Genomic DNA, 19,235 nt, shown 5'->3' with positions numbered 1-19,235 from the left:
TGAAATAGTCTCTTTATGCTTACTTTTTTTCTTTAATATTTATTTATTTTTTGAGAAAGAGAGAGAGAGAGAGAGAGCTAGCTGGGGAGGAGTAGAGAGAGAGGAAGAGAGAGATTCCAAGCAGGCTCCATGCTGTCAGCCCAGTGCTTGATGCAGGGCTTGATCTCACAAACTTTGAGATCATGACCTGAGCTGAAATCAAGAGTCAGACGCTTAACCAACTGAGCCACCCCTCTATATGCCTACTTTTATGCATCAATGAGACTTTGAGTTAGGTTTAGATAAAGGGATAGCTGATTTGCAAATGGAAATGCAGCCTGAAGAATTTACTTAATGAAATGCCCTGGCTTTTTTTTCTTTACCATATATTTATTTTTGAGAGAGAGACAGAGCACGAGCAGGGGAAGGGCAGAGAAAGAGAGAAGGAGACACAGAATCTGAAGCAGACTACAGACTCCGAGCTGTCAGTACAGAGCCCAACGCAGGGCTGGAACTCACGAACCATGAGATCATGACCTGTGCCTAAGTCAGATGCTTAACTGGCTGAGCCATCCAGGCTCCCCAAATGCTCTGATTTTTCAATAGGATATGTTTGTGAGAAAAGGAACTCAGTTCCCAGCTAACCAATGACAATGTTGGCATCCTTTTGTCATTTGAGTTCTAAGGAATCTCTCCAGTTTACTGTTTAGCTATAGATGGGGAAAAATAACAATCCAGTGCGTGCACTGCTGTGGGAAAGCATTCAGAGTTTTCAGTTTGGCTAAAAACGTGCTCCAAAGAGTCATTGCTTATAGCCACTGCTTGTGTAAACAGGTGAGAAAGATATACATAAATGGTCAGTTATTGAGTAATGGGAAAATGCAAGAGTGTTGTGGAAACACCAAGGAGGGAATGCTGGCCCACAGAGAGGCCAGGATGAGAAGGTAAATCCATGACAGGTTAAGAAGCTAGAAAAATCGACAGGGCTGGGCGTAGGGTCTTGTATGCAGATTAGTTTGGGCTCTATTGAGGGATAATGGGAAGCCATTTATGAGTGTTAAACAGGACCATTCCGTGGCCAAATTTATTTTTGAAGAGATCTCTCTACCTGTGGTGTGAGGGATGGGTTAGTGGTAGATGGGGGACAAAATGGAGACAAGGTCAGGAAGCTGGAAGAAAGACGTTTGGAGGTAGGAAGGGTCCTGAGGATGGAGAGGAGGGAATAGATCCAAGACAGATCAGAAAATAATTTGGACGTTTGTGGTAATTATTGGTTGTCAGAAGAAGAAGTCGCAAGAGAAGACCGATACAGAGTGACTCCCAGATTTCTAGTTTCGATGACTGGCTGATACCTGCCACTCGCTGAAAGAAAGAATACAAGAGAAGAAGCAGGTTGGATGATAGGGTGGTAAATTCAGCCAGTGGCAGGTCCAGAATTCCTACATAGAAGAGGTGCAGGGCAGCAGGGCTATGGGATTGGTCTCGAATCTATGTTTACAAAAATAAGCACTCTGGGGACACTTGGGTGGCTCCGTTGGTTAAGCTTCCAACTCTTGACTTCAGCTCAGGTCATGAGCTCTCTCCCTCTCTCTCTCTGCCCCTCCGCCACTCCCTCTCTCACACACTCTCTCTCTTAAAATAAATAAATAGAATTAAATAAAACAAAACAAAAATCTGAATATGTCAACCGGAGGATCAGAGGAGAGCAGTACACGGAAGATGTAGATGTCTAATGGTTCAGAAAAGTAGTTGATCACCTTGACAAATTTAATGGCAGTATTTACTCCACACGCTCCATAAATAGATTCACTTGAAATCACTATTATTCAGATAACACTTAATATGTACTTTATAGAGGTTTATTTTATTTTTTAAAGTTTATTTATTTCTTAAAATAGCTTCTATACCCATTTGGGGGCTCAGACTCACAACCATGAGATCAAGAGCCACAGGCTCTTCTGACTGAGCTAGCCAGGCATCCCTGTAGAGGTTTAAATAGGATCAAACATTGAGGGGTGCCTGGATGGCTCAGCTGGTTAAGTGCCTGACTTCACTTCAGATCATGATTTCATCATGGTTTGTGGGTTCGAGCCCCACATCGGGCTCTGTGCTGACAGCTCAGAGCCTGGCGCCTGCTTTAGATTCTGTGTCTCCCCCTCTCTCTGCCCCTTCCTCTCTCTCTCTCTCTCTCAAAAATAAACATTAAAAACATTTTTTTAATGATCAGTGAAATTCATACTTAAAACATAAATTGTTTTTAAAAGAAAGCAAATCTCAGAACAATATGTGTAATATGATTCCAGTTAAGTAAAACATAATGTGTGTGTGCAATTTGTGTGGGCGTGTATACAAGCATGGGTCTGTTCCCCAGACTGCAGAAAACAATGCCGTGCCGTATCTACACGGGACTGTCTTCCAGACTTCACACAACTGCATAGAACCAATTTTGCCATATTCATCCAGGACCGCTTGACGAACAGCTTTGAATTTTTTTTTTCAAGTGAAAAGTATTATAGGAAAAGTAAAATGTAGTCTTCTATCAAAAGTGAAGTTCCTGGAATCAAATATTTATTCTATCTCCTTTCACCTGGCAGGCATTTGAAGGCGTTATCTGGCATGTCTTAATGAGGCCTACAAGGTCGTCGGTGCTCCTCGACCCCTTTCCTACTACTCTTTCTTCACTTGTGCTCTCGAGCCCTGTGCCTCATGTGCCAAGATTGGTCCCTTAAGGCCTCCACGTTTATTTTCCCCTCTGTCCGGAACACTCCACCTCATACGTTGGTATGCTTGATTTCTTCTCATCATTCAGACCTCAGCCCAAATGTTTCCTCCTCAGTAAGGTCTTCTCTGACGACCCAACCCAAAGTAGCTTACTCCACCCCCGACACAACGCGCCATTTTATTCCGCCATAGGACTCACTGTCTCAAATTATAGTGATTATGTATTACTTGCTTATTGCCTATCTCTTCCCTTAAAGTGTAAGCTCTGTGAGAGCAGGGACCTTGTCTGAATTGTCATCCCCTGTCCCTACAACAGAGCCTAGCCACTCTCTGAATGTTGTGGAATGAAATGATACACTGATGGAATATCATTCAGCACTAAAAAGGAATGAGCTGTCAAGCCATGAGAAGACATGGAGGGAACTTAAATGCATGTTGCTAAGTGAAAGAAGCCAATCTGAAAAGGCTACCTGCCATATGATTCCAACTATATGACATTCTGGAAAAGACAAAACTATGGAAACAGTGAAAAGATCAGTGGTTGTCAAGGGGCCAAGGGGGAAGGAGGGATGAATAGGTGGAGTACTGAGGATTCTTACTGCAACTCTGTATGATATTGGAATGTCCTAATACATTTGTTCAAACCCATAGAATGTGAATGTATCAAACCCACTAAGAGTGAACCCTGATGTAAACTGTGGACTCTGGGTGATAATGATGCATCAGTATAGGTTCGGCGATTCTAATAAATGTACCACTCTGCCGGAGGACGTTGGTATGGGGAAGGCTATATATGAGCTGGAGCAAGGAATATATGGGAAATTGGTGTCCCTTCTGCTTAATTTTGCTGTGAACCTAAAACTTGAGAAAATGAACATATTTAAAAAAAAAAAAAAGTACGTGGCCCAAGTTGTTGAAATGGTTTCAACTCACTTGTGTGAGTAGAACATTGAGAAACATTACTTGACATCAGGATTGGCCTGGGAAAGCTTGAATCAGGAAAGCCTAAGCCAAAATGTTAGGCAGTGTTTCCCAAATTGGAGTTCCATATTCTGTGTTTAAATAAAATTAAGCGTGTTTCTTTATTGAGAGACTGAGTACTTTCGCAGCTCACATGTGTACTGTGACTCTCTAGGGTGAATAGCATATGTAGTTACTTCCTAAGATTTGATCCAGAACCCATTCTTCATGCCATGTCTTTATCACGAATGAGCCTAAGTCCAGATGAATGCCAGTGGTTACCCTGTAGAGCAGCTTTAAATAGTCAAATATTTCCCCTCAGAACTAATCCAACATAATTTAGTTATCTTATTTTGCTGATTTCAAACCACTAGAATCCAACTTCCATGCCAATAGTGGTTTTTGTCTGTTTTATTCTCTATCGTGTTCTCAATGTCCATAGCAGTGCCTGGCATATAGCAGCAGGTGCTCAATAAATATTTGTGGAAAGAATGAATGAATGAGCAAATGAATAAAAACAATTCTTGTTCTGTCCAGAAAGTCCTCTGTGTAAAGGGCAGAAATTTTAGTACAAGGTAATTATACATTCTGATCCATGTGGTTTATATTTCTGGGCTATTTGTGTAATATTTATTCTTGCTGCTGTTTTCCCGAAGCATTTCTTCCTGAATGGACACATTGAAGGAGTTAAGAAAATGAAGGAAGAGTGAGGGCCTTGGGTTCTGACCCCACTCTACTGGTGATGATGGTAACTAACATTTGTGTTGGAATTCTTCCAAAAGTTATTGCATTTGGCTCTCAAAACACCTGGGAGGCACATGTCATTACCTTCATTTTCAGGTGGACAGGGAGGCTGAGAGACACTCTCCCAATGCCACTCTGGAGGTATTAGATCAGCCTTGATCTAAGCCTTGGTCTCACTTTGTCAAAGTCCATGTTCATTCCATGGCCCCGGGCTGTCTCTCCAGCTGACCGTGTGCTGGGAAACCATTGCCCCTTTCTTGGTTCCCACATCTGAAAAATGCCCACGGGATTTCTTAGGTGCCTTCCAACTTTACATTCTATGACTCTGTGAGCCTTTTTTTTTTTTTTCCCTCCATCTAAATTGCTAAACATCCTACTCTTGATCCCAGGGTCATGAGTTTAAGCCCCATATTGAGCATGGAGGCTACTTTAAATAATAAATAAATAAATAAATAAATAAATAAAGTGCTATAGCTTTAAAAAGTACTATAATAATATTTTATTTCTACTTGCAATTGCACAGCTCTTTTAAAATCTGATTGAGGTGCTAAAGAAAATCAAAGAAATTATGAAAATTTTCTTTCTTTTTAAGTAATGCCTGCAAACAATACCTTACCAAAGTGAATTGGTTTTGTTAAGTGTAGTATCCTCAGAAAGGTCTTCGTTATTAAAAAAGAAAAAAAATGCCATGAGAGGATTTGTCTCTGAGCTTATTTCCAAACAAAAAATATGGAGAAAATATAGCAATGTTTCTAGAAATGAAGCTATTTAGAACAGAATAAAAATAAATAAATATGAAATATTTAATCACCTAGTAGCTAAATAAATAAACCTTTCCAGAAAGAAAAGGCAAAGCCTGGTCCTCACTGTGTTTTTTTACCTGATAAATTCCCTTTGTATGCAAAACATTTGCATTATTCACATATCCTTGTCTGTTTAAGGCAAGGCAATAAAACTACTATTGGGCTACAAAGCCAACAGAGCAAGTGAGTTGTTTGTGTTTCTTCTCCACAGGGCATTTTGTTTGGTCTCAAAAATTTTTTTGTGGCCATATAGAAATAATCTACTTTTGGTGTCATGTGAAAAAACTTTACACAGAAAAATCTGTACTTATACATTCTTTTTTGGGATTTTATTGTGCTAAAAAGTAGAATTCACACCGGCCAAAAAAAAAACAACCCCAAACATGCAAAATATTTTTGTGCACACACCTCGAACACACTACATTCCACCATTGAAGATTTTGAAATCTTAAAATTAAAAAAAATCCCAAAGCAAGAGTACCTGGGTTGAAAAGTTAACATTATACAAGCTAGATTCCTAACACAAACACTGCAGACACAAGTCACTCCATTGCAAAAAGTTAATGTTTATAAGGCTTAAATAAATGTCAACAATGAAGAGACAAAAACCGTAGATCCAAAGTGTACTCCCCACCAGGAAGTATTAAAAATTGATGTTGTAGTACATCTATGATATTAACTTCAAATAGATACCACCTTAGCCCCAAAGTTACGCCAAACTCACAAACACCGAGGGAACCATATTCAAAACTACCTTCTTTTTCTGCTACCTTTAAAATGGTTTTATATTTGTTTTGTGTGTTTGGTAAATAAGAGTCCCTCAGAATCTACACTAGCTCTGAGATGTAGAAAAACCGATTCGATCAATGACCTCCTCTGAATGATGAAGTTGTCCTCTGAGATGCGTCACTTTTCTGTTTAATGATCATGTACTTTGTAGTGATCACGTGTGTGTGTGTGTGTGTGTGTGTGTGTGTGTGTGTGTGTTTGCGCGCACACGTGTAAACCCTTTTAAAAAACTCTAAACTCTAGGGAACATTTTTTTTCCTTTCCTCGAGACCAGTCCCTAAAAATGTGTTGTTTTGTTTTTGTTTTTGTTTTTGTTTTTGTTTTTTAAAGAAAACCTGTCTAGAGCTTTTCCGTACAGTCAGCAACCTCCTTATCCCTGTATATTTGAACTTTCCCAAAATAACAGAAAGCTCCAGGGTACTTGTTGGCAACTCCTGAAAAATCTCCAGTCACTCCCAACAGATTTGACTGTCTGGTACTTTTTAGATTCACTTTCTTAAGGCACCACAGAAGAAAAGGAGGGCCCTGTGGTAGGAGCACGTTCACGTCCCTCCTGGTGCTCCCTCGGGGACATGGCTTCACCCTTGGGAAAAAACACGGGCCTCCTGCTAGGGATGCATCCTGCTGTTTCTCTCTCCCTCAGGGAGAAGGGACACACTGGTAGAAAGGCAGTCCCCTGGAAGCCTCAGTTCTCAGAAGAAAAAGTGTTCTAATGCATTCTCATAAAACATGCAAAGAGAAAATCCAAAACAGGAGAGAGGAGAAAGTAGCAGTGAGTTGGAAGAGTGCCTAAGGATTGTGTGCAAGTGAGAAACACCCGGTCAAACTGCCTACTTAAATGCCTTGTTCAATGAGCGTAATAACAGTGCATCCTAAAGGGAAAGAGAAGGTACCGTTTCTAACCTCAGAAACTAACAAGCTTCTCTCTTTATCACCCGACAGCTTTAAAATGCTTACTTAACTCAAACTATCACCAACATTTGAAAGAAGTTTGAAGACTCAAGACTATTTCAATAAACATTTCAATAATTGCTAGATCAACTCAGCTCCTACATTTTCAAAACGTCGGCCAAAATGGCAAATGAGTACGTATCGGTCCATCTTTCCCTTCCAGCAGTCAACACAACTGTACATAATCAGTGTGCTGCACTTAAAGGAACATTTGTGAAGGACGGCGCAGCTCGGAGGTGGGAGGTCCTACCAACACTTGCGTTTTTACTGAGGCTGGCAGAACGCAAGGTTCCTCCTCCCCATCCAGAGTTTGGGCGTGTTCTCAGCCCATCCTGCCATCCTGTTTCAGACACTGTCTCTCCCTTCTTGTCCACAGGTCATTAAGCCTGTTGGGGGAAGGGGTGCTGAGGAAGACTTCATAAGTGAGCAGTCACGGGATCGGGAGTGAAATACATGCACAAGACCGAACATTCATGCTCACGAACTTCATGAAGCAAAACAAAGGCTCGACACAACCCGGAGTCGCTTTAAAACCTCCTCTCACACACAGCAGAGCAAAACTGGAAAAACCCAATTACACTTTCCCATCAAAATTCAAAAAAGAGCTAAACCTTCTAGGGACATAGGATGTTTTAGACGGAAAGAAGGTGGCTGAAGGGCCCTTCTTTTCTCAGCTGTCTGCAGCATGAGCCAGAGCCCTTCCTGAAGCCCTGTCAGCTGCCCAGCGGCTCCCAGAAAACACCTCGTAGACGCCTGGACTCCCTCAGCACGCTCAACTCTGCTCAAGGTCTGAAGAAGTCTGATGCTCAGAGGTAGCTCCATGACGCTAGTAATAGAATAACACTTCCTTTTTTGGTGAGGAAAGCCCAATCGGTCTTAGCTAACAAGCCCTCAGCTATGGCTCTAAAAATACCCCGCAGCAAGCACTGCTTGGCACTTCATTCTGTTTGCCAGAGAACTCCACAGAACGTTTCAGATTCTCCATAACTGCTCTGAGCTCTGTCCCTGCTCTAGTGACCTCGGGAAAGTGTATCACTTCAAGAAGATGACTTTTTGTTTTTCACTTTAGAGTTCTTGGAATTCTGTCCTGAACGTCTGAATTACAACTCCAGCCTTGGATTAATTACTAGCTTGGTTTAGGAATCTTCGTTTGGCTTCTAGTCTGAACTATGCAAATACACGATCTGTGTGCAGAAGGAAGGACTAAAATTACACTTCAAAAGGGCTCAGTAGCTTCCTGTCTTCCCCCTTTCCCCCCAAAAAGAAACATCAGCCTCCTTGAATCCTTTGTCGCCAGCAGCAGGAGCAGCTCCCGGCCTGTCCGCGTCAGACGCTCCGGGCTCTCTACACATTGATGGCGTGTGCGTGCTTCTTGCACAGGGGTTTGTCCTTCTTGGAGTAGAATGGCTGCCCCTCCAGATTCACGTGGCAGACCTGGGGACAGAGAACAGACGGCCATGAGGCAGGCCCTGTCTCTCCTCACTACAGATTCTTAATGACGTAAGCAGCGTAGATGTTCGAATTATGGCATATTTAAGGCTTCCAAAGAGGAACGTGGAACTAAATTCCAATTAAATTAAATGGCAGACACAAAATTTGCAAGATGAAGATGACTGACCAATGCTATCCAAAATTTACAAAAGGGGCACCTGGGTGGCCCAGTTGGTTAAACTTCTGGCTTCAGCTCCGATCATGATCTCATGGTTTGTGAGTTCAAGCCCCACGTCGGGCTCTGTGCTGACAGCTCAGAGCCTGGAGCCTGCTTTGGATTTTGTGTTTCCCCTCTCTCTCTGCCTCTCCCCTGCTCACGCTCTGTCTCTCTCTCTCTCAAAAATAAATAAATAAAATGTTTTTAATTTACAACCAGTAAATTACAAACCAGTATAGAATCTATAGAATCATGAGTCAATATCCACAGAGTTGATTAACATCCAAGGAAATAGCATTAGTAAATTAGCAAACACATCAAAGAAGATGATCCTCATCAATAAGTAAAGGAAAAATAAATCAAAATCTCCATGAGAGACCACTAGGTATCTATTAATCTAACGAGATAAAACAAACCAACAAAACCTCCCCAATCACTTGCTACCATTAATCTTACATAACTGTAGCCAAAAAGTAAAAAAAAAAAAAAAAAAAAAAAAAAAAGAAGTATCTATCAACAGTCAACGATGCCAAAAGGGAATCAAGCCTACTTGTGCACTGCTAGGGACACAGCTCGGTGAATCAGCTCAGTCTTCTGTAGGGAATGTGGCAGTGGCACTGAAAAGGAGCCATAAAGATGTGCCTGCCTGCCTGGTACCACTGGGGAGGAGTTTATCTTATAGAAACTATTGCACAGAACAACATGTGCTGAAGCAAAAATTCAAAACCACTAAAACATCTCTCTATAGGGAGGTAACTAAGTAAATTCTTTTGGTACATTTTCCAATGGAATGCCATCATGCAAAAGATAAATCAAATATGGAAAAGTGTATGCAGGGAGATATTATATGAAAAAAGGCAAAATTATACATCCACATGATGACAACATATGAGGGCAGTTTGAAGATGGAGACATCACAGAAAGAAGAAAGCTAAGTAACATTTGTTGAGGCTACTATGGGCCAAGCAGGAGACCCGACACTCTATATCCATCATCTCATTTAATCACAAAATCTTTTGGGAAGGTATAACTTTTTCTCATTCCACAAGTGAAGAACTGTGGCTCAGAGCCAAGTGTCTTGCTTAAGTCACAGACCTAGCAAGTTATGGAGTTGGGACTCCATGTCTAGATCTGCAAGACTCCAGTTTCAGGCTCATTTTCCCTACACCTCACAGCAAAGAGGAGTTATACTTACCTGAAATTGTTCTGGGCTTATGGACTTGTATAGAGGTAGCCCTCCATGTTTGCTGGACTAGTCGTATATACAGGCTGGCCCTGGGTGGGCAATACGCCAATGTATCAGAGTCAGCTGGGAGGTCACATTGGCTGGGATGGGCCCCAGTGTCATAGAGGTCACTGAACATTTCAGATGGGGAGAAGAATTGGGGACCACATTCAGGACACTGCCATCAGAAGGAGAAGTGTAGGTGCAGTTCCCACACAGAATGCATGAGGATAGAGAAATCACCGTCTTGAGGCGAGTGTAGGTCAGTGAGCATGTGGTCACTCCAAGACAGTTGGAAAGAAAAGTGGCATCACGGTGGGCCCACGTGCAAGTCCCTAATGACCCAGTTGAGGATGTTACACTTGGGATCACACAGGGCTGCCAATGGGCCCCAGAAACCAATGACCTAGAAAAGTGACTGAAAATATCCCAGGTGGGTACAGTGATATTGAGTGTAACCACGCTCTTGTGTGACCTCAAGCTGCTGGTGAAGACAAGCCCAAAATCCAACAGTGAGGTTGGTTTCAGGGAAGACAGAAAGGCAGCTCTGGAGTGAGTTCTCACGGAGCTGCCTGTCAACATCTGGGGTTCCTGTTCTAGTCTGGGACAATGCTGGCTACTTGTGAGAACTGTGATATAAGTTGGAGAGCATGTTGGGGACTAAAGACCAAGAAGTGAGGAAGGGCCAGAGCTTCAGGGGTGACTCATTGGTAAGAGATGGAGCCGAGGGCAGAAAACATCATAGAGAGGTCATGCTCATTGTCTTGGGCTAGGAGACCCTGTATGGGATACAAGGTGGCTTCATGGTGGAGATCCCCAGACTATTCAGCAGAGGGGCACAGCAGGGATGGTCCAACCCTCAGGCTCCCTGGTCAAGTGGCATCAGGGCCTGACTGGGAAGGAGTGGGGGTCATGGACAGTGCTGGAAGGCAATGAAATGGGCCAGCTACAACAGCTCCTCTGAGGGCTTCCTACAAAAGTTACACCACTGTCCCCCCCCCCCCCTACCCACACAGTGAGGAAGGTCTAGAAACCCAACAAGACTTAGAGGAAAAGAGGGGCCACAGTAAGACACCTTTGTCCCACATCCTTTCCATTGGAACTCAAGTGCCAAAGCCAGACAGGAGCTTAACCTTCATCCTGACCCACACAGCCCTTCTCAGCCATCATTTTATATGCATGGGACTTTAGAGGGGCTGTCTTCTCCTGTTCTTTAATTGCTCATATATGTCAGCTTTGCTTTCCTTTCAAGATTCCAAACTCCTTGAAGGTGGAGACTTGTTCTGGGATACTCTTGTAGTCCCCAAGCTCAAGAAATATTTGGTAAATTGAATTAGTCTAAAGTTATGTGCTCTCCTGATATCTAACTGATAGGAAAACAGCATATCAGCTGGGAGAGCTAGTTTTTGATCTTCTTTTCTTACTAGGTTTTTTTTTTAAGTTATAGGAAAATATACGCTCATCAAAGTTGATTTGGAAATATAAAGTGGTGGATAAAGGACCCCCTCCCCACAAAAGACCCTCACAGTTTTCCAATCAAAAGATTGCTTTCCAAAACTTAAAACCAAAACCGTGCCTCACTTCGATATATCTAAACAGGGCAGTGAGCGCCACACAGGACCACTTTGGAGGAAGATGTAATGATTCACCACACTGATTCTCCAAAGAACAGGATGAGCCTGGCTTCTTTGGGTGGATTCTTTGGGCACTGCGATGGGTCCTCACACCTGACTGGAATTTATTTGCAATCTCAACCTGAACAACCCCATGCTTTACTGCTTCTTCTGGTCTCTCTCTGGGATTTATGCCACTGTGACCCTCAGCCAAACATAGTGGGCTTGAGAGAGGAGACCCATGCTCACCCCTCCATGTGACACAGACCTCTTGTTATCCTGCCCTCAGAGAATAGGCCTTCTGTGCCACTGTCTGTCCTGGACCTTCTCCAAGTCACTTGGATTCTTCTGGAAGTTGGGTAACCAGACTTGCAGGCAGCATCTTAGGATAAGACAAGCCATGGCTTGAATATAAGGGTCAGACAGCCCTATGTGCCTTGCTGAGCCATGGCTCTGTAGGGGACAACCCAAAAGCCAATATATTCACATTGTTACTCCTTTGCAGAGGGGAGGACCTGATGTATTTAAAGGACCCTAAAAGGCAAGAAGAAAATCTATTCCAAAAGCTGGAAAATCAGTGTTTAGATTGAATTGTGTGTTTCCTTCCCCAAATTCATATGCTGAAGTCCTTACTTCCAGTACCTTAAATCTACCCAGCGCAGGGACACAGTGGTGACCTTATTTGGAAGTAGGATCTTTGCAGATGTAATTAAGATATAAGTTAAATGAGGTCATATTGGAGTAAGGCGGGCCCTTAATCCAATATGACCAGTGTCCTTATAAGAAAACGAGAAGCGTATAGAGAGACACACACACAGAGGAGAACGCCATGTGAGGACACAGGCACACAGAAGGAAGGCGGCCGTGTGACCGTGGAGGCAGAGACAGAAGTTCCATAGCTGTAATCAAGAAACGTCAGAGATTGCTGGCAACCACCAGAAGCCGGGAGAGAGAACGTGGCCCTTGAATTTGCATTTCTAGCCTCCGGAACTGTGAGAGAATACATTTCAGCTGTTGAAGCCATCAGATTTTGGTATGTTGTTGCAGCTGCCCTAGCAAACAAACACACCAAGTCAATACAGTGCACCCCACGAATGGAGGCGTGGAAACCTGAAGCGCATTGCAGTAAACTTCATGGCGAGGGTTGTCCTATCTCCTCAGTCTATAAAAATTGCTCAAGTTTAAACTGCATGGATATTTCATACATTACCACACTTTACCTTGGCAGCTCTGGTTTTAAAAAAAAGAAAAGAAAAAAGAAAGTAGTAGCAGCACATTAATTTTCCCAAATAAAGTTCAGGCAATTGCAGACTCACGTGACAGGACTTTCTCAGGGCTGAATATTCCCTAAATCTAAGGCAGAGTCTAAATGTCGGTGACTTCTTGCTGTGTCTCCTCCCCAACCCGAAGCCCTCGGAAGGAAAGTGCCAATCTTATGGGAAAAATGACCTGGCTGTTTGGCAGAAATAAATGGCACGTGGTTAATAGTTAATCTAGGGTTTATCTCCTGGCAACTACATATCAAGAACAAGACCATTTAGGAAAATAAAATGATACTCAGCCCCAATTCCTAAAGATTCTCTCAAAAAAAGCCTTATCTCAGCTTTTCATAGGATGAGTCAACAAGCTACAATCTGGTGTTTCACGGCAAAAATTTGGGGGAAAACCCTTAAATCACTTCATCATATCTAACACATCTTATAACCATAGGAAACCAACCATCTCTATTTTAACCCAGGCATCATTCACTGCTCCCAAGTATTTTATTTATTTGTTTGTTTATTTATTTATTTATTTTTGAGGGAGAGAGAGAGACAGAGCATGAGCAGGGGAGGGGCAGAAAGAGAGGGAGACACAGAATCCAGAGCAGGCTCCAGACTCTGAGCTGTCAGCACAGAGCCTGACACGGGGCTCGAACTCACGTCGTTGCTCCCAACTGTTGAGAGCACTGCTGGTGAGGCCAGGTGCTTGTCTGACAGACCCTGGGAGGACACTCTGCTGTCCTTATGAGATAAAGAGTAACAAAGCCACATTGCTTTATACATACTTATTAGTAATAAAACTTTGCCTGACTGTGACATATCAAGGCATCACGGTACTTGCCAGCTTTTAAAAATAACCAGAGTATCAGAAGGCCAGAGTTGAAAGGGGTGTAGAGGGTTGGTCACCTGGCCCCACTAGGTCCCTCCTGCCCCTTCTCAGAAAGTGAGAACCCCAGGCTAAAAACATACCGCACAGATGAAGCAGGTGTCATGCCAGGTGTGGCCCAGGGCTTCAATAAACTTGTCTCCAGCCTCCACAGGGAAATCACAGCCATGACACTTGGTGCTGAACAGATTGACGTAGTCTGAAATGAAAGGCAGAGTGAGGACCTGGCATCCAGGCAGGCTGGGAGAAGCATCCTGGACGCACTGACCCAATGCCAGGAGAACACCCCATATCACTGAACTGGGGCAGTGGGTACAACCGAACTGGTTACTTGTCATCCTGCAGACAAATGTTTAGTTACATGATTGGGTTTCTTTCCTTTTCAATACTTTGTCGTGGTGTTTATGGATTCAGGCTTAGTTGCCACTCTTGGCTGGTTTGATTTGCAAACACTTTCTGGATCTGTCACTCACTTTCTGCAGGGTGATTTTCTCCTCTGTCTCTGTCAGCTTTTATAGCCTAAACCAACCAATCCCCAAAAAGAAAAAAAAATCATATTTCCCAATAGCTATGCTTAGTTTGGAAGAAGGAGAGCCCTTAACATTTTTAGGAATTATAGTATGTTCTTTGGTTGGAAATTCTTCTGTCATTGGGCATTTGTGTTGATAACGAATTTTCACTACTAGAAACAATATTTGAACTACTATGTTAAGACATGGCCCCCAACCCCCATCCCAGCCAAAGAGATAATAATACCAAGTGTTATTTGTATAATGCTTTGCAGCCTACCAAGCATTCTCACATAGATAGTATTATTTACTAGTATCTCAATGTCATGGTCTATGTATAAGTTTGTATTAGCTTTCTTTCCACCCTCAACACAGTGCTTGACACACAAATCCATACCCAACACATACGTATTGAATGAATGCATGAATAGATGAACCAGTGAATCAGTAAGTCAATGAATAAACTTAATCTTCAAAAAACATCCCTCAGAGATGTAACTATAATCATTTTTTGTTTTGTTTTGTTCTGTGGATGAGGAAACTGAGGCTCACCAGAGTCACACAGCTGAGACACAGTGGGCCCATCCTTCTCCAACTCAGGAGCTGCCTGTCTGGGTCCCAGGGGCAGCTGTTCCACTGCACTCACTGTAGAACTCTTCCAGATTCTTTTAGAGAAGTTAGATGCCTTTTACAAAGCCTTCATTCCCCTAGAGGTACACTTGTCTCTCCACAGTTGGCTTTTCATTTTATCATTTTTCTGCTCAGTTCTCCTTGGGGACAGTGAGCCTGTTTGCCATTATAGGCCACATGCGGAGAGGCAGTGAGCCACGGGGTGTTATGAACTTGGGTTCTTTTTGTTTTGAGAGAGAGAGAGAGACAGAGTACGAGCGGTAAAGAGGCAGAGAGAGAGGGAGACACAGAATCTGAAGCGGCCTCTAGGCTCTGAGCTGTCAGTACAGAACCTGATGTGGGTCTCAAACTCGTGAACCGCGAGATCATGTCCTAAGCCAAAGTTGGACATTTAACCGACTGAGCCATCCAGGCACCCCATGAACTTGGGTTCTGAAGAAAGAAAGCACTGAGCCCAAGTCCAGCTCTATTCAGGAATTGTTCATACCTGGGACAAACCACCCAACTCCTCAGTGTCTCATCTTTCAGTACCTAAGTTGTGGAGTGGTTGTACAGATTAAATAAGATAATGCATGTGAATGTACTTGGCACACTCAGAAATAGTGGCTCTTACTGTGAATGTCTTTATAAATGATAAAAGAGGGAAGGAAACGTGATCCAAGTGTCTATTATGCACCGGTCCGATATTAGTGCTTTCCTAAGTTTCTTGGTGAATCTTCACAGCAGGTCTGTGAAGAAGTATTATTCCCATTTTAAAGACGAGGAAACTGGCCATAGAGGTTCCAGCACACAAGCAGTAGGAGCCTGATGGACTCCAAAGTTCATTCTCTTTCCACAACTTTATGCGGTCTTCAGTTATCTATTTGCCATTGAGCTTTGATAAGTTATATCTCTTGCGTATTTTTTCCAATGTATGGTTTTCCCTTTGGGGTTTAATTACAGTTTGTCATGCAAATGTCGTTATAAATATCACAGTCTGTTAATCCTATCTCTGACAGGATTCTTAATTTGTTTGGTGGGCAGAAATCTATCACCTCACCAGAGCAAAGAAAACATTATTTTGCTTCCTTTACAAAGTTACAGTTTACAGTTGACTCTGTGCTCTGTAAGAACTAGTGTGGGTGAGAAACAGGATCATAGGCTACCCCATCTCCATGGGAGGGCCAGCCCTGCACCCCCACTTCTGACTTCTCTCTCATTACTCCCAGCCTCCAGATGCCCTGGGCTCTGTCTCTCTCCTTTACCTCATCATGCCTGTGTATGAACCAGGCCCTGGGCTTGGAAAACCATCCCCACTTTGTCTACCTTGGATCTCTACAATCCTTTGAGCCAGGCCTTCCTCCTGGGAAGCCTTCATCCTCTACCTCAACCAAGAGAGACAAGATGACCTTCCTGGGGGCTTCTCTTGGCTTCCCTGCCTTCTCAATCCATTCATTCATCCATTCAATCATTATCGCTGGACTATCCATTTATGTGATGGCATATCACATGATGATGTATCTGCTTGAGGTTTTTGAGGACAAAGACCCATTCCCAATGCACAGTGTCTTTCATAGGAACTGGCACATACTTGATGGATAAATGATGAATGGAAAAACAAAAGAAATGTTCAGAAAACCTTATTAAATACTGGTTCCTTTTCTTGTTGTGCAGCCTAAGATTAAGCTCTTAAAATGGAACGTCTAGTCTTGCCTACTGATTGGTTTTTCTGTTTTATATTTGATTCTGTATGGTCTTAAGAAGTGCCTGCCACTTTGTTTTAAAATTTGGTAGCACAAGTCTTGGCCCTAATATGTTTTTTTGAAGTTAATATATTTCTCATTTATCCTAAAACAATGAGAATATAATTGGAAGTAAGTTTGTGCATGGGTCTTTCCCACCAGGAGCATAATCTAGCTCCTCATTTATTTATTTCTTACTTTATTTCTCCTATTAGGTCTTTATAATTTTCTTTGACTTACTCTCTTATGCCCCAAGTTGAATTCATACCCTGTATTTAATGGATTTTATTGCTATTGTAAAAGGGTTTCCATCCACCAAATCACAGTTGCTCTCTGTTGAAAAAGGGCTTAGCGCTTTCCTAGAGCAGTCGTTCTCAAACAGAATCATCTCGAGTGTTCACTAAAACACAGATTACTGGGCTCCACCCTTCAGAGTTTCTGATTCAGCAGATCTGGGGCGAGACCCGAAGATCTGCATTTCTCTGATCCTGATACTGCTGGTCTTGGGATCATACCTCAATTCTCAAACCTAACTGAATATAGGATCATCTGTGTGGGGGGAGAGTGATGAAATTCTGCATCTGTAGGTCTGAGAATTGATCTTTCTAGTACCTTTATTTTTTTAATTTTTAATTTTTTTAGTGTTTATTTTTGAGAGAAAGAGCATGAGCAGGGGAGGGGAAGGGAAAGAGGGAGACACAGAATCCGAAGCAGGCTCCACACTCTGAGCTGTCAGCACAGAGCCCGACACGGGGCTTGAACCCACGAACCGTGAGATCGTGACCTGAGCCACAGTCAGACACTTGACCGACTGAGCCACCCAGGTGTTCTTTATATCTTTAAAGTTTCCCAAGTGGTTGTGACACCCCACCAGTCTGGGTCACTGCTCCAGGGTAGGCCCCTCCATGAAGGGCTGACCTTCCTACCTCTCTTACTTACGTGCAAGGTATCATATATAAAAGTGTCAGCTCATCATGGCAATTGATGAAATCTTTTTGAGTCTAGATCCTATCATTCTGGCATTCTCCCTTCTGTGTCTTCTTCCAAGTTGCTGATAAAAATGATGACAAGAGATACCACCTCACCCTCATTAGGATGGCAGCTACCAAAAAAACACAGCAAAATTTGCAAGTGTAGGCAAAGATGGAGTGAAATTGGAACTCTGTGCACTGTTGGGATTGTAAAAGGGTGCATCTAGTATGAAAGTTCCTGAAAGCCTCAGAAAATGAAATACCACATGACCCAGCAATCCTACCTCTGGGTATATATCCCCAAAGAATTGAAAACAGGGTCTTTTAGGGGCACCTGGGTGGCTCAGTCCGTTCAGCGTCTGACTCTTGACTTCTCATGGCTTGTGAGTTCAAGCCCCACATCAGGCTCTGTATTGACAGCACAGGACCTTCTTGGGATTCTCTCTCTCCCTCTCTCTGCCCCTCACCCACGTTCTCTCTCTCTCTCTCTCTCTCTCAAAATAAATAAAGAAATAAACTTAAAAAACAAGAAAACAGGATCTATGGACACCCATGTTCATAGCAGCATTATTCACAATAGCCAAAAAATGGAAGCAACCCAAATGTCCGTCAGGTTTTTTTTGCCGGGGGGTGGGGGCTGGTTACTATGGAGAGGGACAGTGGTGATAGTGGAAATCTGTCGTTCTTTTGCAAGCCTCAGACACAAATTATGGAAGTTGTAATGCTCTCAGCCAATGAATAATAGCAATTTGTATTGACACAACTGCACACTTATCCATTATCTACTAATTATCTAACAATTATCACCACGCACTCATAAGAAAGGAAATGACATCATTATCTGTTCCCTTTTACAGATATGGAAACTGAGGCACAGAATGACTCAGTAACTAAGTCATTCAATTAATAAGAGCTAGAAAGAGAACTTGCCAGTATACAAGAAACCAAGAAATTTCTTTTCTAACTTATTGTCAGGGGAAAATAGTTTTAGTCTACTTTGCTTTTCCCCTTGAGGAACTGGAATGTTTTCTCCTTTCTGATTTTAAAGTAAACTAACTTACTGTGTTTCTCTTTCTGCCCTCAAATTGGCTGCCCAGTCACTGTTGCTCTGTTATTCTTCACAATCAGCCTGCTTGCTTTTCCCTTTTCTGCTTGGTGTCGATTTTCTAGTTCTGTTGTATTAACCTTCATGTCCACGTTACCTTTGTTGGAACCTGCCTCAAACCCTCTTCTGAAAAAGGCAGGCTATGCATAAATGAGTGAGTGAGTGAGTGGCTGATTAGCCAGGACAGCAAATCTCTAGTAGAGTGCTTTGTCTTCAGAATTTACAATACTTTACTCCAAGTTTAAGGTAAAATGTAGCATTTGGGGAAAAGAGAAACTGAATTCAGACAGGGAGATCATAGGACTCTGGAAGAACATGAGAGGGGCAGGGAAATGGGCTTTCACGTGTTTGATGCTTTACACACTTTCTCAGGTTAAATCCTCACTACAACTCATGAGGCAGGTGTTCATATGCCCCCTTTTTACAGATGGGGAAAGTGAGGCTCAGAGAAGTTTAATAACTCACTCAGGGTTACAAAGCCCGTCCAAGGTGGAACCTGGGACAGAACCTAATTCGAAGTCCAGAGCCAAAGCTTTTTCAGACTCGACCTTGTGGTCTCCAGATCAAAATCATCTGAAGGGTTCCCAAGTGGTTACAAGATGCCACCTGTGATCCACATATTTGGTGCAGGGAAGGGAGCAAAGATTGAATGTGGGGGGGAAAAAAGAAGCTATAGACCCGACTCCCAGAAAACCATGATTCTGCCATTTGGAGCCTC

The 19,235-nt window shown here is 42.8% G+C and overlaps 1 protein-coding gene across 7 annotated transcripts in view; it reads right to left on the bottom strand.

Annotated features, from left to right (window-relative positions):
- Positions 1-5,509: 5,509 nt before the first annotated feature.
- LDB3 (LIM domain binding 3) overlaps positions 5,510-19,235 on the bottom strand; it is a 63,532-nt gene continuing 49,806 nt past the window's right edge. For all 7 annotated transcript variants that reach the window (XM_027062472.2, XM_027062475.2, XM_027062473.2 and 4 more), the window contains 2 exons: positions 13,665-13,780; positions 5,510-8,381 (listed from right to left, as the gene is read on the bottom strand). In XM_027062472.2, coding sequence (XP_026918273.1) covers positions 8,292-8,381; positions 13,665-13,780 — 206 coding nt within the window. In that variant the 3' untranslated portion in view covers positions 5,510-8,291. The remainder of the gene's footprint in view (positions 8,382-13,664; positions 13,781-19,235) is intronic.

This window comes from Acinonyx jubatus, chromosome D2 (genome assembly GCF_027475565.1).
Source record: "Acinonyx jubatus isolate Ajub_Pintada_27869175 chromosome D2, VMU_Ajub_asm_v1.0, whole genome shotgun sequence".
In the NCBI taxonomy this organism is placed as follows: domain Eukaryota; kingdom Metazoa; phylum Chordata; class Mammalia; order Carnivora; family Felidae; genus Acinonyx; species Acinonyx jubatus.
Note: the sequence above shows the minus strand (reverse complement) of the source record. Positions and strands in the feature narration are given on the sequence as shown.